The sequence below is a fragment of the Geospiza fortis genome, unplaced genomic scaffold (assembly GCF_000277835.1).
Source record: "Geospiza fortis unplaced genomic scaffold, GeoFor_1.0 scaffold12, whole genome shotgun sequence".
In the NCBI taxonomy this organism is placed as follows: Eukaryota; Metazoa; Chordata; class Aves; order Passeriformes; family Thraupidae; genus Geospiza; species Geospiza fortis.
The window spans coordinates 5,838,366-5,864,725 of record NW_005054323.1 but is presented as its reverse complement, the minus strand read 5'-3'; the positions used below and the strand labels follow the sequence as shown (position 1 = coordinate 5,864,725).

The 26,360-nt window shown below is 39.3% G+C and overlaps 1 protein-coding gene across 4 annotated transcripts in view; it reads right to left on the bottom strand.

The window, feature by feature from the left end:
* Positions 1 to 26,360, bottom strand: part of FREM1 (FRAS1 related extracellular matrix 1) — a 64,610-nt gene that overhangs the window by 17,757 nt on the left and 20,493 nt on the right. Inside the window, exons 12-28 of one of the 4 annotated variants that reach the window (XM_031056879.1) lie at positions 25,680 to 25,770; positions 24,482 to 24,649; positions 23,717 to 23,925; positions 23,031 to 23,124; positions 22,392 to 22,644; positions 20,471 to 20,668; positions 19,080 to 19,265; positions 17,898 to 18,094; positions 16,897 to 17,125; positions 15,177 to 15,321; positions 12,923 to 13,064; positions 11,471 to 11,666; positions 10,481 to 10,745; positions 5,142 to 5,556; positions 3,823 to 4,024; positions 3,227 to 3,371; positions 911 to 1,040 (exon numbers count right to left, since the gene is read on the bottom strand). In XM_031056879.1, the coding sequence (XP_030912739.1) occupies positions 911 to 1,040; positions 3,227 to 3,371; positions 3,823 to 4,024; positions 5,142 to 5,556; positions 10,481 to 10,745; positions 11,471 to 11,666; positions 12,923 to 13,064; positions 15,177 to 15,321; positions 16,897 to 17,125; positions 17,898 to 18,094; positions 19,080 to 19,265; positions 20,471 to 20,668; positions 22,392 to 22,644; positions 23,031 to 23,124; positions 23,717 to 23,925; positions 24,482 to 24,649; positions 25,680 to 25,770 (3,265 nt within the window). Of the gene's footprint in view, positions 1 to 910; positions 1,041 to 3,226; positions 3,372 to 3,822; positions 4,025 to 5,141; positions 5,610 to 10,480; positions 10,746 to 11,470; positions 11,667 to 12,922; positions 13,065 to 15,176; positions 15,322 to 16,896; positions 17,126 to 17,897; positions 18,095 to 19,079; positions 19,266 to 20,470; positions 20,669 to 22,391; positions 22,645 to 23,030; positions 23,125 to 23,716; positions 23,926 to 24,481; positions 24,650 to 25,679; positions 25,771 to 26,360 lie in introns of those variants that run through there. The other 3 variants (XM_031056880.1, XM_031056881.1, XM_031056882.1) reach the window with 3 other exon arrangements.

Here is a 26,360-nt window from a genome sequence, read left to right as displayed (position 1 = left end):
TAGATGTGAACTGTACATACTAGCAACTCCCTGAAATTTCATAAGAGGCACTAGAGGACACCAGTTTCGCACTGTGTATGTTTCCAGCTCTTGATGCTGGAATCAGTTTCACTGATCTGTTTCTGCAAGTGACTGCTGGAGTAGAATCACCAGAGTTTGTGGAGGGTAGGACAAGATATCCCCTGAGGGCATCATTAGCAAAATTCCCACTAATTTCAGTAGAAGAAAAATCAAAATTATGTTTCTCATTAGGGCTATAATCCTGAGAAACTCTGAGGGGAAAAATGGTATTTCTCTAGCAAGAAGAGCTTATAAAATACTGGAATTTCCATTTTATGAGGAAAGATAAAATTTGTGAAGGCAAGTTGCACAAAACCTGTTTTACAAAATTATAGCCTGCAGCTTTCAGTCTAGTCTTTTTGACATAAGACAGAGGCAGTCATTGAAGGTGCAGGGGAATTTCCCTTGGCTATAGGCAGTAGGGGGTGAAATGGAGAAGGCTGCCATGGCTGTGTAGTTGAAGTACCTATACTTCCCGGGCTCCTCCAGCCTGAGAAGGCAAAACAAAAGCCCCAAGGCCCCACATTGCCCAAAACATGAATTTTAAAGTGGCAGATCCTGGAAACTAAGCTTCTGAGCACAGTGCCAGAGGAAACTGCCTGCTCTGTTTTTTCATCAAAACTGAAACGCTGCTCCAAAACATTTCAGGTTTGGTTAATTAGCATTTCTACTTAAAGCCCAAGAAATTTTGTCAGAAGTGTTTCAGCCATCTGCAGTAGCAGAGACAATGTCCCAGTAAGTATGGATTGAATCACATGGCCTCTTTGATGATTATTGAATTATATTTACATCTGAGGAGTAAAATAACAGGCTGCACTTATTAAGTTAGGTTGTTGGCTTTTGGCTTTACCTTCACGGTTATAAAGGCAGACTCCCCCAGGTGTCCTGCCCTGGTGATTTTCAGAGACACCACTCCTGTGTTTTCACACACCTCATATTCAGTCTGTAGCATTTCAATTCGAGACCACCGTAGCTCCAGCCTGTGGGAGAGAAAGGAACGTGAGTTTAGAGCAAAGCCACCTGGCCAGCCGCCCCCAGCCTGTGCTGCTCAGGGGCCGTGTGAGGAGCCTTCTCTCTCGACTGCTGATTTAGCCAATACACATACTGAGTCTTTGTCTCCAAATCAACATATTTGTGTGATTTAACTGATTAGGAAGAGGGAGTAATAAATCTTCCAGGCTAGCCCTGACGTACCCTAAGCCACACTTGAGCCTTGTTTTACAGAGGGATTCTGCATTAACTTTGAGAAGACCAGTTTGTCCATTACAACAATAAGCCAAGACAAGTTATCACTGTTTGTTCTGGTTCCCTTTAGCCTTGCAGTTTTATTATACTCTCAGTCCCCAGTGTTTCCTCACCAATATCCTCCTTTCCACCCATCTTCCTTCATGTATCCTCCATCTCTCCTCCTGTAGCACACAGAGTATGCTCTAGGACTTTTCTGCCTCTATGCAAGGGACTTCTTCCCTTACTTTAGTACTTGGCACACTTCACTCTTCAACCTTTCCTCTATCTGATTCCAGGTGTCTTACGCACTGAATTTTAGAATTTTTTATGGAGGATGGGGGCAGTGTCTGAACCTCAGAAGACTGTGTGCTGCACAGGATCACCAATAAAGATCTTTCCTTTTTTAAAGCTGTAATAAAAATTAGTAAGAGTCAGAGAAGGATGAATGAGATTGCAAAGAAGGAAAATAAGCTGAGCTATTTACAATTTGTACTTTACTAATGCACAATTCTAGGCCTTTCACAGCTGACTAGCTCTATCACCAGTGGAAGTTCTCTCCTGTCCTCCTCTACCCTCTGATGCTGATTTTGCGAGAAACCCATTTGGAAGCTGATTTGCTTCATTTTTGCTAAAGAGGATGGATGTGCCAGATGTAGTCCAGTAGCATTCAAATAAAAGCTGGGACATGAACAATAAATTATGTCTTTTGAAACTGTTATCATTAGGTGATAACTACTTTAAATTGAAAAAATACCTCACAAGGTTTTAAATCCAATATTAAAATGCTATTTTTTTCACTAAACTTCCCCTTTGGTCTACTAGCAGATAACTTCACTGAAACACCTATTTTCTGCAAAACAAGAGTTTTTTCTTTGCTCTTCTCCTAAAGCTGTGCTATGCATTGTCATTCATTTAAAAGGAGTTGCATTTTCCCATTTGAAGTGGTATCACATAATGGTGATTTTTCATCTGCAAGCCAGTACAGAGCAGCTGGGCTGTCCATGCTCAGATGTGTTTGTGTATGGGGACATCTTTTGGCACAGCACATAACTGCCTAAATGCTGCCTTCAGCTCAGCTCAGTCCCTGTCCTCCCTCCAGTGTGCAGAGAAGTGGTCTGCCTCTGGGCATAGCTCTCTGTTTTTCTTTCTTCACAATGAATCTGGCTTTGTAAGTAGCCATATTAGCCCAGAAAAAGCATATTGAGTTTTTGGGTTTTTTTTTTTTCAATTTCTTCTGATTAAACAAGTTGGTTGAACACTTAGCCCTATTTTCAGGAATAAAAAGAAGCATTACCTCTACTGAAGAGCTACTTGCACTTCTGGCTTTTATCATCAAAGCCCAGTTCAGATGACATTCTAATTTTTCTACATGAGGCTTATGGTATGTCACAAGGAGATATTGCATGGTATGCCTAGTACATGCAGTGGATGACAAAGAAGGTGCTGTGTGCTCTCCACCTTCTTTCAGTGCTCTTTTGCAGAAATATGGCACTCATTGCTTTGTCATTTGAGAGCATCCCCTCCACTGTAATCTCAAGCTTGTGAAAAATGCGCTGCCATCTGCTAAGGGCAAGAGTGACCTGCAGCTACAGGACCATGTTCATGAAGTGGTAGTCCCATCCTTCAGCATACAGCATCTCAGATCTCCAAATGCCCAACCCCACTAAATGCATTATGTTTCCTGGTGAATACTGAAGGCGCTTGAGAACTGTGACACAGTCTAACCTGCAGCTCAAGACTTGTTGAGCTTCAAGAAGGCTTCAAGAAGGCTTCACCTTCTTGAGGGGAAGAAGTCTTCTCTACTCTTACAAAAGCAATGGCAGGCTTAGTTGCAGCTATGTCCATGTCTGCACGGCTTCAAGCCCAGCATCTGTTCATTTGCCCCAAGGGGTGGCAAGCACAGTGCAGCACAGCCCATGTCACCAAGGAGTGGAGCTACCTTTGGGGTGCTGCAGAATTTCCACTGGCATCTGTCACTTGAAACTCCAAGTTGTCTGAATTCACTTCTCGTGATTTGTTGATGACATAAAGTATGATTTTGCTATTTAAATCCTTTTGGCTAAATCCTTCCTGAATGAATCCACCTAGGAAAGACAAGTTGTATGCAGGTGAGCCAAAAGTCTGCTAATAAGAACCATGTAGATCATATAGACTCTTTTCAACTTTACTTTTAGTTGAGAATCTGAATTTTGAGAAATGCAGGTTTGTAGCTAAACAGCAATATCTGTTCATTATAAGCCCTGCCAATTTCTTTATGTGTAACCTGTTTATCAAAAGGCCAAGTTCAATATTAATCTTTTTTTTCTTGATAGAAATAAAAAATTTTCTCAACAACAGCTATTAAAATTATCTCAAACTCTTTGAGGATTCATAACAAACTTAAGACTCAGGTTTCATTGTAAAAGTTTTGTTATTACAGTCAAACTTTGTGCAAAGTTTACTAAGAAATTTTGATTCTATCAAGCAAACATTAACAAGGTAGGGTTTGGAGTCTGGTCTGGTATGGCCCAAAATAGAGATTATAAAAGAAATCACCTGTTGTTATATTTTCCAGGTAGCCATAATGAGGACCCCGCAAAATCTTAAAAATTATTTTGTCATCTTCTGTATTGGGGTCAGATGCCCTCAGGGACCTGGCAGTAATATAGATCCCATAATTGCCATTCTTCAGCAGTTCCACATCAGAAAAACAATGGAGATGAATAATTTTTGGTGCCATTTTGTCCAAATGATCCACCTAAATCAAAGTTAGACATTCATTTTATAATATATTCTCTGTCCTGCTTCTGCTAAAAGAGCAGTAGTCAGATCAGGGCGGCAGTAGCCACTTTGGCTCGCAGTCTGTTGCAGACCCCTGAGTTCTAGTTAAGTTGTACTTCACATAAAAACTTTCCAGGTCCAGATTACCCATCACTTGCCACATATAGCAGGGTATAGTACACTCTGGGGAGTGAACCACGGATTCTATATACCTCTGCCCTGATGTCCCACATTCTCCATAGTCCTCATTTCTTATGTAATTTTCTTCACAGCAAAAGATAGCTGTGGCAAAGGTTTGTCACCTCTTTTTTATAATAACAATTCCATCTTTCACAAATTCTGGTGAAAATTCTAGCAGTCCACAATGGTTGTTACTATTCCCATATATCACCCTCTGCTGAAATAGTATTCCTCACTGGTTGTATAACTTGAAACTTTGTCATCAGGAAATATTAACAGTCTCTTCATTAGCATCAGGGTTTTGAAACACAGAATTCTGACATGCAGTGCAACCAGACATACTTTGTGTACTGAACCATGCCACATAAATAGATAGATACAAAAAATCACAGCAAACAAATCTGAGCCTATGACAAAGTATGAAGGACTTGAAAACACAGGAAATGGAAAGCGAACAGAAAGATTCTAGCAAAGAAAGAAGAATCAGAGCATCTTACACAGAGAGGACAGATCAGAGAGGACATGATGTCTAGGTGGGGAAGCGAAGAGGCTGTAATTCAGGATTCCTGTGACATGAAGATCAGCAATCATACTCACACCCCCATATGTGCAAATCACAGGGTCAGGCACCAAGTGGGAAAGCAGAGCAGCAGAAAGTTCTATCCTTTCCATAGTGGAGATTCCTATGTAAAAATTTTAGCATGCAAGTATTAAGTATTTACTTTCTTATCTTTATGCATTTTGGCAAGTAGTTAATTCCCCAGGTTAATTATTCGTGGAACACAAAAAGCAAACGTACAAGCTGCACAGTTAAATCAGAGACTGCAGTAAGTACCAGCTGTCATCAAAACTGCTACATTTTTGGCTTTATCATACTATTTATCTCTCTTAAGCAGGTCTGTGGTCACACTTGCCTGAATGGTGAAAGTCACTGGCTCGCTTTGCACCCTCCCATTCACGATGAAGCCTTGGTTAGTCCTATCTGAGGCAACAAATGTAAATCTGTCAGTCTGGAAATTCCCGCCTCGGTGCTTGTATGCAACATCCCTGTTGTCCACATCTTGCTGTGTGAAATTGTACTGCAGTAGCACAGTCCCATTATAATAGAGATGACCATACTGGGGGAGCTGAGTCAAGAGGAAGGTAAGGTTTTCTTTCGCAGTATCTGGGTCTGAAAGCTGCAGTACATCTGGAGTAAGAAGTGCCATAGCTCCTTCAGTTAATCTTAACCCCATGTTCCTAGATAGAGTGGGCAAAACCTGGTCAGCTGCCTCCAAGGCAATCTTGAATGTCCCATGCTTAGTCCTCAGTCCATTGCTGATGATGAATCTGGCAAAGAGAGGCAAGGCAGTCTTCAGCATCTGTTCTTGATTCAGCATGTACTGAAATGAAATGATAATGCAGACCTTTACTACAGGACTTGCCTGTGTTGATACTGCAAAAGTAGAAGAGCTGGGTGGAGCACAAACCCAGACAATGAGTGGAGTGGATGTAAAACATAAAAACGTGAAAGCAGACAGCCAGGTATATGACAGCAGTTACAATGCACTGCCAGAGGACAGGCCTTGAACATCAACAGTAATAGCAGAGCTGATCTCAGCTTCTAGCTGAGATACAGGTGGAACAGATCTAAAAGGAAAGGCTGCCAGGGGGGCTTATTGTAGCTTCTGGTGTACATATTTTACACATCCTTAAAATTTATCTTCACTTGGTTACCTGGCAGTAGCACCTACAGCTTACAGAGAGAGGTATGTGAAGTTCATGACCTGCCAGGTTTGGTTTAGTTTGGGTTTCTTTCTGTTCACTGTTACAAATCTTTTCTACCCAATGCCCCCAAAGCTATCTGAAAAACCAAACTGGAGAAAGATTCAGCCTTATCTCACTTCATGGGTTTGTTTAGGCACTAACTCTATCTTTAAATTTTCGTCTATTCAGCAGATAGACAATAGATGATTTATGTTTCTTTACAGAAGTCAAGTAAAGTTTCGCTGAAATGCTAAGATATTGAGTAGAACTGTACAAGTTGATAGGATAATGTTAATAACATAGATATCCATAGCACAAATTTGTCAAATGGTCATATCTGTCAGCACTTCTTCCATGCTGGGAATTTCTATCAATAGGCACATAGTTTCTTGTAGTTCTCTGTCAAGTAGTGATGTTTCTTTAGATACACTAAAGATTTGATTATTCACTACAGATAGTTTTCCTTTCAAAACTAAGAGAAAGGTGCCCAAGGCTGTAGAGAAAATCTGTTGGAAGCTCTGCTGTTTTTGACTGGGGTAGAGTTAATTTTCTTCATAGTCATTTGTACGGAGCTATGGTTTTGATTTGTGCTAAATATAGTTAAATAGTGTTGATAATATAAGGATGATTTGGTTACTGCTGAGCAATGCTCATACAGCGTCAAGGCTTTTTCTGCCTCTTACACTGCACAGCCAGTGATTGGGCTGGGAGTCCATAAGGAGTTAGGAGGGGGCACAGCCAGGGCAGCTGACCCCAGCTGACCCAAAGGACATCCCAGAAAATCTGGTGGCATGCTCAGTGTATAGAGCTGGGGGAAGAAGAGGGAGGGAGGAGGAGATGTTTGGAATGGTGACATTTGTCTTCCCAAGTCACGGTTGTGCATGATGGAACTCTGCTTTCCTGGGGGTGCCTGAACACCTGCCTGCCCACAGGAAGCAGTGAATGAATTCTTTGTTTTGCTGTGCTTGTGTGCACAGCTTTCAATTTATCTATCAAACTGTCTGTATCTAAACCCATGAGTTTTTTCACTTTCACCTTTCCAATTCTCTCCCCAGTGCTACCAGGTGGGGAGGGAGCAAGCAGCTGCCTGGTGCTTAGTTGCCAGCTGCAGTTAAGCCATGACAGAAGCCTACCAGCTGGGTATGGGCTTTCGCCATACGTGTGACAGCATGGTCTGCAGAAATTTATTACTAAATTTAGTTGTGGAGAAAAATAAGGAGAAAACCAATCTTTTAGCCTTTAAAATTCATCTTCAATTTCATGGGCAAGATCATTATTTATATATTTTCTTCTGAAAATAATTACATGGAACAGTTTCATGCCTGTAACAAAAACTTTTGAGGGTATATGAAACTAAAAATTGCACTGAAAATGTTTCACGATCCTCCATGTCCCATCAACTTACAGCATGTATGAGCTACCTGTCTTTCTACATAAATTTCAGTGATTATGCTGCACAGTACATGCAAAAACATTTTGTAAGGTGGTTTTTCACACAGGTCTGTTCTACCTGAGTCAGAGCAGAGTCTAGTGTGCAAAGAAATTTGTCTGTACTAGAATGGGACAGTTGTTTCAGACAATATGAGGGCCAGCCTAGCTGGCTGCTTTCCATGTAACACTCTTCTACCATACTTAAGTGAAATGGGGAGTGGCTGACATTTACTCAGTTATCTGTTTCCCCTTGATCTCTTGACTGCAGACCTTGAAGATGTACTTTTAAAATTACAGGGTCAACACCTAGTGTATTTCTGCGTGACTTGAATGGGAGTGACTTTCAGTAGGTCATGGAGCAGCTTACTGTGTCACAGAGACTGTCCATCTAAAGCTCCTCATTGCCTTCACCAACACTGGATGATTAGAGCTTGATCACTTGTAAACTGGCACTGTGCCATGAAACAGATGGGAATGAGCATAGGCAGACTGGGGACTATGTAGCAGTTTGAAATATATTTACTGAGGATGGTATTCCCAGCTGGGAACCCAGAGACATCTGCCTACACTGACCTAATGCTATTGTGCCAATGGTAAAAGGGTTGTGCTATTTGCAAACGATCTGAAATCAAATACAGAACTAGAATAATGATGATAAATACTGTGTTAGGAGAAAAAGGGTAAAGCACCTTCAGTCAAAACCTTAACCTTCTCTCAAAACACCTGGAGCATTATAGCAGAAGTGAATTTTTTTCATTCTTTTGATGGTGTAAAATCTTTTGGATGATGTTTCAAACAATATTTAGAGAAAGACTTAGATAATTCAGTTCATTAATCTGAATATTCATCCAGACTTCTCCAGAATGCCAGATAGGAACAAAGCTCCTGCATGGATACATCAGACTGAAATTTACCATGAATTTCATTCACTGCTTAGTGTCACAGGTGATGAAACTGCCTGTGTCCAAGATGTCCTTCTGCACTTTGGGAGATTTTGGTTATTTATTTCTAGTTTATATCTGCTTTGTAATTTCCTCAGGAATGGAGAGCAGCCAGTATTCTCACTCTGATAAAATTTAGGATACAATTCCCAGGCAAAGTTTGGAGGACATGTTGCATGGTTTGATTTCACAACTACCAACATTTCATGCTTTCTGCAATTTGATGGCAATGGAGTTGGCTACAGGACCTACCATCTGTCATGGTATTTAAAAGATAAAAATGGAATCATAAATAGTGCCAACTCATTACAAAATCGAGCCAGCATGTCAAAATGGAGGACATTAGCATGTTCTTTTAGCATTCTGCTGCCAGCATCTGATGTCAGGTTGCTAATCACTTGAAGTCATCTGTCCAAACAAGCACTGCCAAATCTTTCTTCCAGGCCAACAGCACCAAACAATATAGGTAAATTTACGCCTGAAGGAAGTACTTTAGTGGGAAGTAAAAATCTGGTCAGTTAATTTCTCCTCCTCCCACAATTACCCATATAATTAATTCCTTGTTGGAATAATAATACTGTTCAGCCGGAATATTTATATGTCTACACAAAACCAAATTATTTTCCAAATGATAACATCAAGGAATGGAATTATTGGGATTAAAATATTTATCAAATATCAATATTTATTAAAGCATCAAAACCTCACTTTAATAAGACTGACTTTCTGGTTTGTTTCTTAGCCATTGGCCTAAACAGAAAACATTGGGTTTATACACACTTTCAATTTGCCTAGAATTGTTTGATCTGCTTTTGATAGTGTGATATGGGAGTCATACTGACACAAGCTACTATACTACACTGCCCAAACTAGGATTTGCATGACTGTAACCTTACTCAGATAATCTAATTCTAGTTTTGGTGAACATGTTTCACAATTAAGAAACATAAAACCAGGGAATATTTGCTCACTTTTTCTGTAGTGAGTACAAATGAATCAGACAAATCTCCTAACTAGAATTTCCACCACACTAAATGCAGTGGAAGGGATGGTTAAAAATGTTTCATCTGAAGAAAGTTTCAGAATTACTTTTGGGTTAACTCTTGACAATGCTACCTGATCCAGTATCACAGGGAGATTTATTTAACATCTCCATGCCCCACTTGATTGACTTGCCTGCAAAAAAGTTGTCAAACTGGGTGATGCAACATGTTCTTGTACTTCATCATGCCTCACAGAAAAAGCCATTCAGATCAGAAGTCTATTCAAGGAGAGTGTAAAAAGGGGTCTTTTCTGAATTGCAGCTCTTAAGAGCCAATTCTTTAATTTTTCATAGTCACAAATGAAAAATAATAAGCTCTTAATTTTGAATTTTACAGTAAGTCCATCTTCTGTCAAAAGCTGTTTTTAGAGAAAATTACCAATATTAGCAAAAAGTAAGCATTCTTCTTTTAGAAACATTTTATTTATTTTTGAGCTTTTTCTTTTCCCTGTTTTTGGCCTTTTTTACAAAACTGTCCACAGTACACAGAATGATTCATTGCATCATTCTACTTTATAACCAAGAGAGGTTAATTTAAGAACAAAATGAATGCACCTAGTCTAAACTGTTCTAAGTGGAAAATTTCAGAAATAGGTGAAAATAATTATCATTAAGCTGCTGAACTGGGCCTGTAGGTAAACCTATGGATTTACCTCAAAATTTCAAGAGTCTACATGAATTTCCGTGTCAAAATAGCATGCCAATGGTAGTGTCAAAGTAGATTGAGTACATCCAGCTGTAGCAAGAAACCAAAGGAACATTCCACCAAGTATGTCCTCAATCCTTCTCTCTCGCTTAAATCTTAACAGCTGTGTATGTCTGGGTGCTATAATAATGTTGAAGCTGGTATCGAGTAAATGTGTCTCTCATTACGTTTTCAGAGTCAGAGAAAATTCATTTATTACCAAAGCATTCCCAACTATATTTGTTGCAGTAGAAATAGATGCGCTGTTGGGAATTCACACAGAGCCTCCAGCTCTTTTAGTAAACTATTTTGGGGGGTTTGGGGTGGGTTTTTTTGTGTAGTGCGGGTTTTTTAAATACCTCAAAAATTCAAGAGGAAGAGGTTGTGGGGTGGGATACTACCCCTTACCTGAACATATCTTCATGAACAACTGCCTTGGCTTTGTGAACATAGCAGACAATCTGTCGTGCTACATCCATTTGACTGAAGCTTGTAATAGGGATGCCAGGATAGCTGACATACTCTATTTGTCCGTACTGGGGCGGGGAGGTTATCACATAAAGGAGCTCCTCTGGCCTGTCAGTACCGTCCAATGCAAGGAGGATATCAGTTGTAATGTAGCTGTGATCTCCTTTTGGCACTCTAAGAAGTTTTGTAAAAATAGCAATGTCTCCTGCAGAATAGACAAAACAACACTAAAATAGTCATGTTGAACTGGATGATCTCTTCTGCATTGTTTAGCCACAGGAAAGCCGTCACTGGTAGAAAAATTAAAAGACTTAAATATTATAGAGAAATTCAACATGGGAGGGACTTCAGGATATCTTTATTCTGACCTTCTGCTCAAAGCAGGGTCAGCCATGAGATCAGCCATTGCCACATTGCTTGGGCCTTTATCCTGTTGGAACCTGAAAACTATTACCCTTTTGAGGCCAAGGATGAAGAGACCACAGCCTCTTTTGACACGTCTTCCAATCCTAGCATTGTCAGGTAAACCTTTATGTTTCTAATAGAGAGGAAATAAAAAAGGAGAGACCATAAAACTGTAGCATAACCTGGAAGACAGAGCTGTTTCTGAACAGTCTTTTGCCTACTTTTTATATTCTTGACATTTTTCTGTGCTGCTTTACTCAGACATAAAGCTAGTTTCAGAAAGATATGTTTAGCTCTATTTGCAAAGCAGCTGGTAGTCCTGGGAGGCAAGGTGCAACACATTGTATTCAGCAGAGCCTTTTCAAATCCCAGGACCTGGCCAACAGTGAAATCCGAGCAGTTAAATTTACAGGATCTGCAGGGACATTGGCCAGGGCCTATATAAGGAAAGGATCAGGACACACACTCAGGTATCTTGGTTTCAGAAACAGGCACTGTAAAACATCAAGTTTAGTTGATCTTTACCCTTTTCCAAGTCCTTGATATTTATGTAGAAGTCCACAGCTGGGGATCTGTTGTACCCATCCCAGAGGTAAAATGTGAAGCTGTCTTTTTTCTTGGACCCCACAGTTCCTGTGTGGACGTATCTCACAAGGTTCATATCCAGCTCTTCCTGAGTACAATTCATTCCAGTTAGGAGAGTAACCCACCCTTGTCCTACCTAGAAAACACAAGCATCCTTTATTAACTAATAATCACCCATGCATCCTTCTCAGTTAATTGTGTTTCTTTGTAGTTATATAGGTTGTTAGTGGCAGCTACCTGGCTTTCTTTCTATAGGCTCTTTCCTCATAGTATGTTTTGAAGGGCAGAAAATAACTGGAGTTTTTTCCAGCAGATATAAGGCTGGAGAAGATACAATGATCCTTAATAATACAGAGTAATATGGAGTTTAGCCACTTTTACTCTAGGAAATCATTTTATGCACACTGCTCAGTCAGACACCAAGATGAAAATTAAATAGTTCCTGACCCAGCTTATGTTTTCTATTTCGTAATTTCACAAATCTGCTCCTGATCCTATCTGAAATCATAGCTAAAACAGTATGGGAAATAGCTTCAGGGAAGCATGGAAATTTTAAGCCCCGGAAGTCCTCAGCTGCAAAAAGAAAAACCCAATAAAACCAACCAACCAACCAACAAACAAACAAACAAAAAAAACCCCACAAAACAAAACCAAAAAACACCTGACTTACACTATAAGATTCCTTGCCTTTCTGAAGATAGCCTAGTACCCTAAACTGAACTGGTCCATGAAGTTCAAGTCTCATGTGATCCACAGATTGATGTTAAGATCCAGCATCAAAATGCTTTCCAAGTTCACAAGATTTAGAAACAGAATTTTATTTCTATCACATATGCACACTATTTAAAAGAGGTATCTTTTTCAATCTTTGTTTCTTTTTCTTATTTTAGGTCAACAGATTATCATCTTGCCTTCCATTTCTAATCTTAATTTTTGTGATTCCTCTTGACACATCCTTTCTATCATCTTCCTTTTCCCTTCTTTCCCCCTGTGATTTTCTTCTAGTTGATGGGGTATTACTCACTCTTTAACATGCAACTCCTTCCATGCTTTCTGAACCCTGAAGTAACTGAAGTAAGGGTTGTTTTTTTTAATTCCCCCCAGCTTGATTTTCCCCCTTTGTGGGATTATTATTCCAGAATCTCTCAATTTTCACCTCAGATGGTCTGCCATGGTTTTTACCTTCCATCTTCTCCTGTTCAGGATCTGGGTTTTAGTGCCAAAGCCTCTGGGACAGCATCACTGTTGTTGCTCCTTCAACAACTAAACTGACCAAGCTGTCTACTTCAAAATATGACAGGCATTTGGGAGAAAAGGAAAATGAACTTCATTTTGCCCTAAAAAGAGAGAGTTCTTTGCATGCCTGCTTTTTGTTGAAGTACAAAGACTAACCTTGAGCTGAAGCTGACCATTTTCTGGAAGTCTTTCAAACAAGTAGTAAATTCTCTCCCTGGGGGTATCTTTATCTTCTGCGGACAGAACAGCGCTAGAAATTATATGAGTTTCACCTATGTTCACCTCTATATCGTTCTTCCTGAAAAAATTAAAAGTCACATATTGATGCAATAAAGGAACCTTTTCAACATGTAATTTCTCTGCCAGGAATGTGGTTTAACCAAATGCTAAAAAAAATGACCATTTCAGAGAGAATAGAAGAAGGGTGCCTATTTCAGTTCAAAAGAGTAAAAAAAAACAAGCAATGCTTCCTTCTCCTTACAATGGTAAAAAACAACAAGAATACCTAAAACACTAATTTAACACATCTCTCATTCCCCTGTGCCCTATTCTGCTTACCTTCATACAACTTATAGGAATAAGACAATCTAAACTAGTAGATTGCATTATTACTGCCAATACAGCGCACAGCAATAGTGGCTCTAATGAACTGATTTCTTATTTAGGAAATGACTGTCTTTCAAACAACTAGTCTCCAAGGCTCACCTTTATCTGTAGGAGACACAACCATATCTAACTGGCTTCTTCTCTGTGCTCCTTCTAGAACCCACATCTCATTTTGGGAAGAAGCTCTCAAGAGGAATGTGTGAAGGCTTTACATTCCCCAAGGGCACTCTCTGCTACAGGATGCAATCAAAGAGGTGACAGATTGAGGTTTTGGCAATCACTCTGAATAAGAGGAACTCTTTGCCAGCCAAAAACATCCCATCACAGGTTCTTCAGTCTGTTGACCATAACTAATGGAGATGAGAGCTGAAAATCCCTGGGGTGGACAGTGACCCAAGATCAAAAGGTTAAGAAAAGCTTTCAGGTACTGCCCAATATTCAGCTGTAAAACTGCACTAGTATAAGGAACTCTGTACCCTATAGTGAATATGTAGTGACTGAATGTGTCAGCTAAATCACCTCAGTGTCAAACTGAACATTTTCTTCAAGCACTACTGCTTAAATACTGGCCACACATCGCATCTAAGTGGAGGAGTAACAGGTAAGAGGCAGTAACTTGTAAATGAATAGCTATTTTGGGAGTAAATGTTTCAATCTATGAAATTGTTCACCACAGGAATGGCAAATGGTGAGACCTAATATTGCCAGACAAGGAAGCAACAGTTTCTGGATCTAGCTGGGCAAAGCTAAAAACACTTGACTTCTTTCACTTCATCATCTTCTTTCACAGAGAAGGGGTGGAAAACGGCATATCAACAAGCTATAGCATGTGAGGAACAAATAGGTATTATCAACAATTATCTGTATATGATATATGCATACATAAATTATACTCTTTATTCTAACTGAAAATTCTCTCATGTTAGCATTATGTGGTGATTGAAAATCTTTTAACTAAGAAACTGACATTTGTTATTGCAGGAAGGTCTAACTGGTAAAAAAATAATAATTACTCTGATCTGAAAGCAGGCCAAATACCCTGATGGATCAGAAATTCCCTCCTTAGTGGCAGTTGTGAGTCTGAAATACAAACTTTAGAGTTTCAGAGTTATACCCACAAAACCTTTGGACTCTTAGCTTCCTGTCTGTCGGTCTGGGGCTGGAAAATTGTCACAAGTATGGAGGTCCTGATGCTTTGTGACAGTCATCAGTTGGAGATCCCAAGGGATAAGGTCCTTTTTAAAATACCCAGGAGGTTTGGGTCTCTTGCAGCCAGCTGCCTATCTATAAGTGGTCTGCCAGGCAATTTCTTATCATGTCTAGTTCATTTATGACTCCTAGCTTTGAAGTGTAAGGGAAGTTAGTGTGTACTTTCGCAGCAGTTGAACTATGGCAGAGAAAAGTTTTAGAATATAAAAGAGAATTATTATTGGAAAGCCCTTCCCCTGCTTCAGCCTTGTGGATCCTCCCATTCCAAAATCCAGAGCTGCTTTCAGAGAGGTACTTTAGGCAGGTCTTGAGAAAAGCAGTACCATGGTGGTCCATGTTCAGCAGAGACACAACAGCTGGCAAACATCTTGAAGAAGCTTATGAAAGAAACAACCAAAATTTTTCCCCCCACACTTTTATTTTTCCTCTATTTGCTTAATGCAGAGCAACACTAAGCAACACTAAAGCTCTCCTTTCAGTAAAAACTTTTTTTGTTAAACAGGCAATGGTATGATTCTATGATTTGGTGTTTCGTTCTCTTTTCCATCATTTTGTCTAAACATCCCACTGTCAGGAACAGGAACATGTGACTTACTTGCTCAGCACTGGTTTCTCATCATTAACTGGAATGACCTTTACTGAAATGGTTCTGAGGACTTTATGTTTTCCATCTGATAGCTGAATTTTAAAACTGTCAGTGAGATTTTCAGAGTTGTCATGCATGTACATCAGCTTCATTCCTATGTGAGGCAGGAAGGGGGAAAAATAAGAGAGAAAGAGAGGGAGAGGGACAATGGGTGAGATAAATGGAAAGAACAACTTAATCTGACTCCTGCAAAATCCCTCTCATCATTTCACTCTGCTTCAATCACCTTTCTTCCATCTCCCCTTCCCATATGCTAGGGTAACAACAAGTTTGCCTTAGCTATCAGAAGATGAGTTTGATGAGCCACTGCTGATCAGTGATCTAGCAATGTAGTATTGACTCAAGGTCACCAGCCTGACCTAAGTAAGGAGTGACTCTCCAAAAAATGAGTCTCTGTCAATTTGAAAAAGGTACATTTCTTCTCCTCTCCTTATTCCAAATCACTTTGATGGGAACCATAGAGAGGATGAAACTGTCAGGCAACACTTTCCTGTGCTTTAAATAATCCTCATGGAACTTTGCAGAAGCCTTTGGAAGGACAGCTGGCCTTGTGTTTATGACCATGGACAATCAGATGTTCTAGGCTAAAGATGGCTCATTCACAATTGTGGATAACAACAGGAAAAAGCCAAAAAAGAAAGTCAAAACCAAGACTTGGGAAGGCAGAAGAATTTGGAATGGGCCCCTGATATTTCTGGAGGTTCATATTAGACAGGCAGAGAGACAAGAAATCTTTTCTCAGTTTTTGAGGGCTGAAGTGAAATTTGAGTGACAGTATTGAATTCATGCTCCTCTTAATACTGATAGATTCCATGTTGTACTAAATAGCCACAGTCAGGAGGGATTTTCCTTGCACTGTTAAATACACTTTTTCATTACAGATTTGCTGCTTTAAAGCAGGCTGACTGCTCATGCTAAGCTGTGGAGTCCCAATTTGTATGCTTATTGCTAGACATATGGTATATTGCAGCCTTTCAATGTCTAAAGAAGGTTTGTGGGAGACATAGAGAGACATTACCAACGCCTGTAGAGACATAACAAGGGGCAGGAGTAGGTTTAGGTTGGACATAAGGACAAAATGTTTTACAGTGAGAGTGGTGAGACACTGGAACAGTTTGTCCAGAGTGGTTGTGGAACGCTGGAAGTGTTCAAGGTCAAGTTGAATGTGGCTTTAGGAAACTTGGTCCAGTGCAATTTGTGCCTGCCCATGGCAGGGGAGGTGGACTAGCTGACCCCTAAAGGTCCCTTGCGACCTAAAATGTTTTACAATTCTGTGAGCATTTGAAGAAACCCCATGATCAGTTAATGTGTTTTTAAATCAGTCTTGCTGTCTCTCTATTCTAGGTACTGCAAAATATTTACAAATCTATTTGATGATGTTAAATTATGTTACATTATTCCTTTTATTTTTTTTTTTTTTTGGAACAGATGATTTTCCTACTCGTATTACTACCCTTTTTGATACAGAGGTCTCTCAGAATGGTTTTATAGACAGTTCCTAAAATCAATAGATAAGCATAGCATTAAATATGGACAACTTCCATTCCTAAACATTGTCTTGAAAATAAACATAAAGCAAGCAAATAAACAAATTATGAAGATTTCTTTGGTGTGCCACTTGCCTCATCAAAATAATGAAAGACCATTGTAAGACGAATGCTGCACCTACCATTCCTTAGTAGTCCCATGGAAAAGCCATGAACAAGCAACCCATGGCTGTGGTGATCATGGTTAATTAACTCTTTATAGTGTAGAACATCACTGCCGTGAACACCATTAATAAGGAATCCATATGAGGGCCTCTGCACAACCCCAAATACCAGAGGATCTTGAGGCACATCCAGATCAACTGCGTTGATAACAGACAGATCCAGCTCTTTCATCTCCCCTTCTTGAACCTGAACGTGAGAGAAAAAACATCCAATTCTTTTACATAAAAAGAAATCATAGAATTCTAGCATGGTTTCATGAGTATTTTTGTGTACAAGTGTATCTCTTGATTCATCCACCCTTACCCAGTAGCTTTTTAACCAGCTACTGATTTCAACCAGTTTAAGAGACAGAGAAAGTAAGTGGTTACAGTAACGAAGAGAGAAGTTGCAATAAGGAGTTCATGTTTGTCCAAATTAATAGCAAATGCCTTAAATCAGTCCCAAATCTAGGGCTCAGAAATGCACAAAGGAGAAAGCCTTTTAATATATAAAGGTATCTAAAAATGTGGATGCATATAGATTTATACATCCACTTTTTACTTTACAGTAAGTTTACACTCTGCTCACAGAGTTATTTATATTCATGACAGTCTACAGAGAAGGGAGAAGCTAGGCCAGAAATATTTAAAAGTACTCTTTTAAAAATGTGAAAGCTCTTAGGAATGCAGGAGACGAAAGATCTCAGTGCTTTCTAGATCACATATTTGTTTAAAGATTTGATCACTTCTTTTTACTTAAGTGCAAATTTCCAAGATCTATGCACTGCTCCTATCCCACTGAAGTTCTATCTTATAGGTTTACATGGGATTTCGCTGGGCTGTTTCCTGAAGTAGGCTGAACTACACAAAGTAAGGGAAATATGCAGAGGAACAGGTATCAGGACAATGTTCTTATTTATATTAAAGAGTGGTTTCTGGTTAAAGTAGTTCTATGACAGGCATTTTGCTTATTTCCTTACAGTAATATTCCTGGCTATGAACTCTGGAACTTCATCATTGGTTGGGCTGATTAGCACAAAAAATGGAGTCTCTGCTGAGAGATGCAGCCCATCAGTGACATAAAGTACAAATTTGTCTTCTGTTGGCTCCATTCGCACATGCCTGGCTTGAACATAGTTTATATTCATGGTTTTCAGGTGCTTCAGCTGAAATGAACCTACAGATTTAAAAAAGAAAATTAGTTAGTGCAATATTTTCATGCCTCCAAGTCTTATCCATCACTTTAAAAATTGAAACTATGTCTTTTTTCAAAGAACAAATAACTTGAATTTTTTAAGTTCTTTGTCATTTTTTGACTGTAAGAGTTACATTGCACATGTTACTCCAGGAAACAAGCCCTTTTCCCCCCCCAAAAATGCATAATTTTGCCTCAGGTGGGATTCTGAACCTTCTCACTTTTCAGTTCAGACTACAAAACTGAGTCCACATAAAACCACCTCAAATAACAGGTAGGAAAATATCTGAGGTCCAAGATTCCTTGATAGTGCTAGGTTAATTGCTGGACATGATGCTTTTTCCAAGCTAAATGATTCTATGATTATATTATTCTAGTTATACTTTGACTGACAGACCACAGAAATGAGAACTTAAAGACTCAGTGATTCCAGCTGAAGACGCTGGTAAAAGCTGATAGCATTACAAAGCATGTCACAGTCTGTTCTGCTGAGGGTGAAACTGCCTTGCGCAGTTTGAAAGTGGCCAAGGGAAGTCACCCTCTAAGTCAAACGCCACCTCTATCACTTTTTCAATTTGCTTTGGAAATAAACGTTGGACCCAGGCTACTGCATTTAATTGGCAGAGGTGTAGGTGAAAGGACACTGGAGTCTTTCATGGGGGACTGAAGAGGAAGGCAGGGAGAGCAGATTAGTATCTCATATCGTGACTTCTAATAGATCTCAGCTGGATGCATAAAACAAGGTTGCCTTTTTGCTTCAAGGGCCAATTCTTCATATTTGCATTGCTTCAGTCTCCCTTTGAACTCCTCCACAAAGTCCCACTGCTCTTCATTTGTCAGCACCTGCGCTCCTCATAAGCCCGTATGAATGCCCACACCTGCATCTGCACCACTAGAGCCCACTGCAGAGTTTCCACAAGCCCTCCAGATCTAATCTGCTTGATTATCCTAAATTGTTAAGACTTACCTATGCTTATTCCAATGTTGCTCTTCTCAAACCCAGGAGAAGGCAGTATGTTTTCAATGTAACCAAACTGGGGAGGAGAAACCAGCACAAACTCTAAGTCATCTGCAGTGGTGTCAGGGTCAGTGGCAAACAAATATTTGGTAGTAAGGGCTGCTGAGGAGCCCTCCTCCACCACAAAGCTTGCACCTGTGCACAAAAAACATGCTAAGCATTATTGATCATGAGCTGATTTTACTGTTGTTTTTGTTACTAAGAATGGAAATAATAACGAAGGGTGGAAATAAAACAAATATTGAATTACTGAGGAGTTTTGTTTTAACGGTTTTTTCTCTGCTTTCACCAACATCTCTGCTTTTGCCATCACAGAAGTAGAGAAGAAGGGGATCATGAAATTATTTTACTGGTTAAGTTATTAGCTAAGGTTTATATACTGCTCAAAAACAGTTGTTACCTCTGTTTGTCAGAGCATTAATTACATGAGAGCTGTTAAGAATTGCTCGTAATGAACAATTTTTCATGCATCACTGCCTAATTTCCCTGCTGGGACAATGCTTCATTTCCAGAACATTACTTGGGTGAGTGCCTGCAAATTACAAACTACTCATACATATGCTTAAATAGTCTCTGAGATACATAACATATACCTGATATTTACAAACAAATGACATTGAAAGAGACAAGCATATAGAAAACATACTTTCATCATGTATACCACAGACCACACTAAAAAGCCCAGGAAATTGATGGAAATTTCACATAATGGGTTGCAGTTGGACTAGATGTACATGATGAACTCTATTTCCATTTTAACTGAATTTCTTAGATTCTGAAGACTAGTTGTGAAAATGTGGCTTCATATCTATTAATGTATAGCTTTTGTCTTTATTTGCTAAAATAATTAAATATAATGATTCTGTCCCAAATTTCTTTTTTATGCTCTACACACAAAGGTAAATAAATATCTCTATTTATGTTTATGCTTTTGCTCTGTATAAACCTGATACTTGTTGAGCCATGAGTTCAGTTCAGGGACAAGATATAAATCATATTAAATCACTTTTATCTAGACATAGCTTACATATGCAGCAATCAGCATGTAGACATGGTAGGAAGCAGATCTGAGTGCTCTTATCTCTAGCTGCATGCTTTAAACACGCAGCTGAAGAGCAGCCAGCTCGGACTTGCACTGGCAGCTGGATTGGGCATTTGCACTGTACAAGGAAATGAAAATAAAATTGACGAAAATTCTGATACAAAACTTTTGTACGCTGATCTCAACTAACTATTTCTAATGCTAAAAATCAAATAACAAAAAAAGCCACTCTGAGTCTTGAGCCATTACAGCACTGGGTAGCCCCCTTTGTACTGCTATAATGAGAAGAAGCTTTCACCGGTTACAATTGATGGAGGCTGGTTGTCCACTGGAAGTACAGTGATGTTAAGGTCATAGGTAGGAAAGGGATCATCACGTGAAACTGGGGGAGAAGGAGGTCCATCATAACAGCAGCCTTTCACATCTAGGCCAGCCTCGCCATCAGAGACAATCAAGGTTAAGATCTCAATGCAAGGAGTCAGACCAATCTCACCACCTGGGAAAAAAATATTTAGAAGAAATTATTTACCAAAACTTCCTGAAGACTAATTTTTATCCTGCAAGGACAGTCTTCAATATCAAGTCAGAAGAAAAAGAAAGCAGCAGCAAAATTACTGGAATTCTTAATTCTGACTGGTGGTGTTTTGCTTGGTTAGAGATTTGGTTTGTCGTTAATTATTAATTTTAACCAGCTCACTTCTATGATATAATAAGAGGGTGTAGAAAAGAGTCTTATTATTTTTATAGTAATTATAATGTTATAATTGTAATGTTATGATATTATGTTATATGGTAATAACACAGCTAATAGTCCTCAAGATTCTGTTCTTTGTACACTACCATACGTACAAAATTTATATTGTGTGAGAAAAGTGTTTTTTCTGCACTTCTCAAGGAATGTAGGAAAATCTTTCTTTTATATATGTTTTCCTCTTTGACAAATGGTAATATCCATGCTTTTTCAAAAGACAAATTTTAATATAGCAAGTAATGCATGTATTCCTATGTGCTTCTTATCCTTACAAAATGGATATAACAAGGGCTGTACTTTATCACTGTACTTTATTACTGTACTGTATATTATGCCTATATGCAATCACAGTTAAAATGTGGGCTGATACTGGGAAGCACTGGGAACTGCCACCCCTTGCAAGAAGCATCTGTGGGCTCAGAGCATTCCAGCTGTCAGCACTTCTGGCAGCCTGTGTCTTACATTGCTGCAAGATATCATTAATATGCAGCCTGCAAAGGAAAGTGACTCCCAGACTTCTCTTGTGATACCTACTGACAGCACATTTAATGTTAGAAATTTGGAAGTGAAAACCACAAACATGACACCCTTGAAAGTAAAACTTCATTGCCTCTGCAAAATATTGTCTTTGAAATACAGTTTGTGATGTCTTTAGAATGAAGAAGAAAAGTTTGTTGTTGGTGGCCACAATTAAGTACTTCCTTTTCAAATATCACCTGCTCATTTTAGACAGTGCCAAGCTTGAAAATTCCACATCTATTCTCCATGCTAACACAGAATTACAGAATAATTAAACAGAAAACCAGAATGTTTCTGGGGAAAAAAACCACTAAAGCTGTTATTCAGAGATGTAGAAAGGATAAATCAATCCCAATGAAAGGATAAATTTAAATAAGAAAGGGAGTTTATCAGCCCTCAATTTCTGCCAGTAATTAAATTTTTTTTAAAAAGGTACTAACAATAAAACCACAAAATAAAGCCTTTTAAACATTTTTTTCTCATTAAGAAAGTCAGAACTTTCTTTATCTTGTGGTATGGAAAGACTATGAGCTGTTCAAAGTAGATAGCCTTCTAGATTGGAAAGGCAAGCAAGAAGTAAAAATGGGGTTTTTATTGTCATAAAACACATCAAAATACTCTAGTTTGTACTTAATAATAATTTTGTCAAAAAAGCCCAAGATATTTTGTCAGCAATAGTGAAAGTGTTCCTCCTGGATTATGGTGCTTTCATATGCTTGTTCGAATATAATTTTCAATTCAGGCAGGGATTTGGAGAACATATTAAAACATTTGGTAGCTGTCTATCAGAGAGCTCTTTTTTAAAACCAGTTTATTTTTTTCCCTAGTCACAACTCATGGTTTCTAAGTTCCTACTGGAACTGCAAAGGTGTGGACTCAGGTTAAGATTTTTTTTTACTAATACTTGTCTGACCATCTTTCATTCTAATTCTGTCCTTAGCTCACTTACTGGTGTGCTTGTATGTGACTAAACCAGCAATGACATCAGCCTGGGAGAAACGATCCACGGCAGTGCCAGCTCTCCTCACTACCCCGTGCTGCGGCTCGTGGGCCAGCATGAACACCAGCTCCATGTCATCGCTGTCCACATCTGTGGCATAAATGTACTCCGAGGAGAGGACTACTTCTTCACCCTCTAGGCAGTGGAGCACGGGAGCAAGGCCTGTTTGCATAACAGGTAGCTCATCATTCACGGGCGACACCTAAACAGAAAAATAATTTAAGATTTTCTTACTGTTCCTTTCAGTAGAAGCCAGATGTTTCAGTACACCGCTTTGCAGCTCAAACTAACAGTTTGATGCCACTGTCAGAGTACACTGAGCTTTCTCTATGAACAAAACGAAACCAGCTGAATTAAGCATAAAAGACATAAGTAAACCAAACTAGATAATTATAGTTTAAGTACGAAGTGCAAGTCAAAGCTCCTCCTAAATTTGCCACATGAACCTGAAACCTAGGGTTGAAGTGGAAGCCTAGTATATCCATTTTCTTCCAGTTTCCAAGGTAATGCAAGGACTTTCATAAGTCAAGCTTTGAACCATTTGCCTCCACACAGAAAATTGCTCTCAGAAACACACAACACACTGACCTTGACGTGCAGGATGAACTCTACAAAATGGATGCCATCTGAGGCTGCAAAGAAAACTTCATCAGTGAGAGTCTCAGAGCCGTCATGACGATATCTGTGGAAAAAAGATTACAGAGCTACACAGATTTCTCACAGATAAAAAGAATCCATGTTTTCTGGTCATGCCTTACAATGTGTATCCCTCCCAGTATAAAAAGCTGTTCCCTATATAAGTGTGTACACCTAACACTGCTGATTCTGAAGCAGAGTTTCTCCAAAGGGCTTTTGGGGTCTCCTACAAGAAGAAAACTCCCAAAGAAAGCCATTCATCAGTCAGGAGAAAGGTTTCCCTAAGGATTTGTCATGTGTGTCCTGGCTGCTTGTGAGGTGTTTGCTAAACATGTATTTCAGGACTGTGGTGGGTGCCTACTTTCTAACAGATGGAAATAGAGCAAGAGAGCTCTAATTCTGCATGAGTTGTGTCTTGTTCTTGCCACAAATAAAGAAGCAAATTTTCTTCTTTACATTAATTAATGTTAACAAAAGTTTTCTTGTAAATCCCAAGGTTCAGCCAGCAATCTTGCTCTGGAGCAGCTCTGCCAGAGGTATAGTGAACACTGCTATGGTGAGTCCTGCACCACTTCAGGCTTTAGCTCACTCGACTGAGAGCCTCAGCTACCACAAAAGACAGCCACCACTCCTCTAACCTGACTGCCAGGGTACGCAGGTCCTCGCAGGAAAGCCTGTCACCTCCATTCATGGGAATGTTATCCAGCTCCACTACCCCATGCTGCGGCTGCCTCTGCAGGAGCAGGAAGAGATGCTCTCGTTTCGTGTCTGAATCAGAGATGAGAATGTGTCCCTCTGTAATAGGGGTCATGCCACCCTCTTGCACTCTCAAATGGGTTGCAAAAACCTGCAGGGAGGAGAAATGCTGAGCTTTCCATGCTGCTGCACCTCTAAATACACAGCAAACAGGGTTAATCCCATTTGCTGTGCTATAAGGATGTGTGACACAATAAAAAAAAAATATGCCAAAGGATATCTCTTTTCTGCTGTGTTAGAAAAAGCTAAGGAAATTACCAACAGTGGGCTATAATAAGTGCATCCTAGTTCTCATCCAATTTCTGGAGGCTTCTGACCTCCTAAGGCAATAAGCAACACAAAATAGGGATGCAGTTTTGCTAACCAAGATGCAACATATATGTTTTGTACATATATATAGATGCCAAAGGTAGTCCTCTGCTTATCAAGAAAAATGACATTGCACACTCGCCAGACTTCACTAGAGAAGTACTCACCAGGTACTTCTATCCCAATGCAAGCTGTATGCAAGACTCTGAAACCCTGATACTGCAGAAAATTCATTTTTTTATCTCAGTAAAATCAGAACATTTCTCTTCATTTTGTTTCTACCCAAAGCAATTTCCAAATCCTTCCTTCTCACTTTCCTACCCTACACACCACCCTACCTCTGGAGCTCGATTATCCACAGGAAGAATTGTAATATTGAAGCAGATCCCATACAAAGTGCCTCCATGCTGATTGCTGACAGAAAAAACAAACTGGACTTGCTGAGGTTCGGGTCCGATGTCCTGCAGGGGTGGCATATAAGCAACTTTCATATAGTTCACAGCATGCTACAAAAAGAGAAGAAGGGTGCATGTAAGAGGAGATGACGGGGATATTCATAATCCATGACATTAGGGATCTTTATCATCCCCTGCTTAGGGGCTATCCAGCCATCAAAACAAACTTTAGAAATTTTGTATGTGCACTTTAGCTACTAGCCATACCTTGATTAAATGCATCTTTAGATACAAATGAGGTGAGTATACGTTCAAGTACTCAAACTTCTAGCAAAAAAATACAGATATGGTTTAGAAGTGATAGCAGAGGTCATGGCCTGAACTTCTTTATGGATCCCTTTCAAAATGCTGGTCCAAGAACCTTTTCTAACTGTGACTTTAAAATAAAAAATTCATAAAATCTAACATCTCCCATAGCAGCTGAATTTGCCCTCATTAGTATGAATAGTAAATGCGTGCCCTGTGTTTCATGGTGAGGACAGGCCAGTGATAGAAATATTAAAATCTTGCATCCAGATACCCATATTAGGCACATGGTTTAGGGTCTGTAGGGTCAGAGCTCTCATTATGGTTCTGCAATGATCATTATGCCACTTTAACCATACAGCAGGATATAAAACAGGACACTTTAGTGATACTTATTTGTCAAGCTACAAAAGCATGAAAACTGAATTACAAAATCCTGAGAAAGTCTGTTCCAGCCTGTTCTATCCTGTACTACTGGTATCTACTGGTGGAGACACTGAGATGAAGCAAGAAACTGTTCAAGATCTCATTTCCACATTATGCATACTTTTTCATTCCTCTTCCATCATGTGAAGCCAAATTCAGCCTACCCAAACAACTGTATCCCCTGCTGGTTTTAGGACATTTGTGTTTACAGATTGCAAAACTGAAACATGATAGAAATTTGCTTTAAAATCTATTTTATTGGAATAGAGTCTTGAGCTTCTTAAGCAAAGATTGTGATAGTACTGCTCCTCAGTTTTCACCTCTTGCTTTCCTGTCAAATAAAATCTGTACACTTGTAACTTTTTTAAATTGTTTAGAACTCATTATGGTATCAGGTAGCATAACAAACCTGAGTAAATGACTGGAGTGCAAGAGCAGCAGGATCCTTGACCAGTTTGGGGATGGTGTCCACCATAAACAGCTTCCCAGCATCTGAGTAGCTACACAAAAATATATGTGTCACATCTTGCATAGCAATACCAAAGAACAAGAAAATCTTGCATTTCAAATTAGCTCAAACTTCCACCTGCATTGAAAGGAAAAGTATTTTCCTTTCTTCCATCCTTGTTATCCATTTTAACATTACCACAGAAAACTGACCAAAAGAAATACTTTTCAGGATGATCATGAAAAATCATATCATAAGCAAGCTCTGGAATTACTGCGAGTGCATCTCTACATACCCCAGATACTATTTATATCACCTGCAAGTCTAGCCCATCACAGTGTTATTATTATTACTTGCACACCTGCATTTATCTTTGAGTGGAAAAATTAATTATTTCTAGCTTCATGCATCTTATAAACTCTGAAATTAACCAGTTTCCAGCAACCCAGCTTTCCAACAGCAATAACCAGCAAACTGGATGTGACTATTTGACTGATTAGGGAAACAACCTTCTCTCCCAGCTACATAATGATCCTTTGCTGCTTGAGGTCAAAATTGAAAGTGCTAATCTTCAGCTTAAACCATGCAATTTCTGGATTTAAAACTTTTCATTTAGCAAATTGTTGCTGATGTTCTAATGAG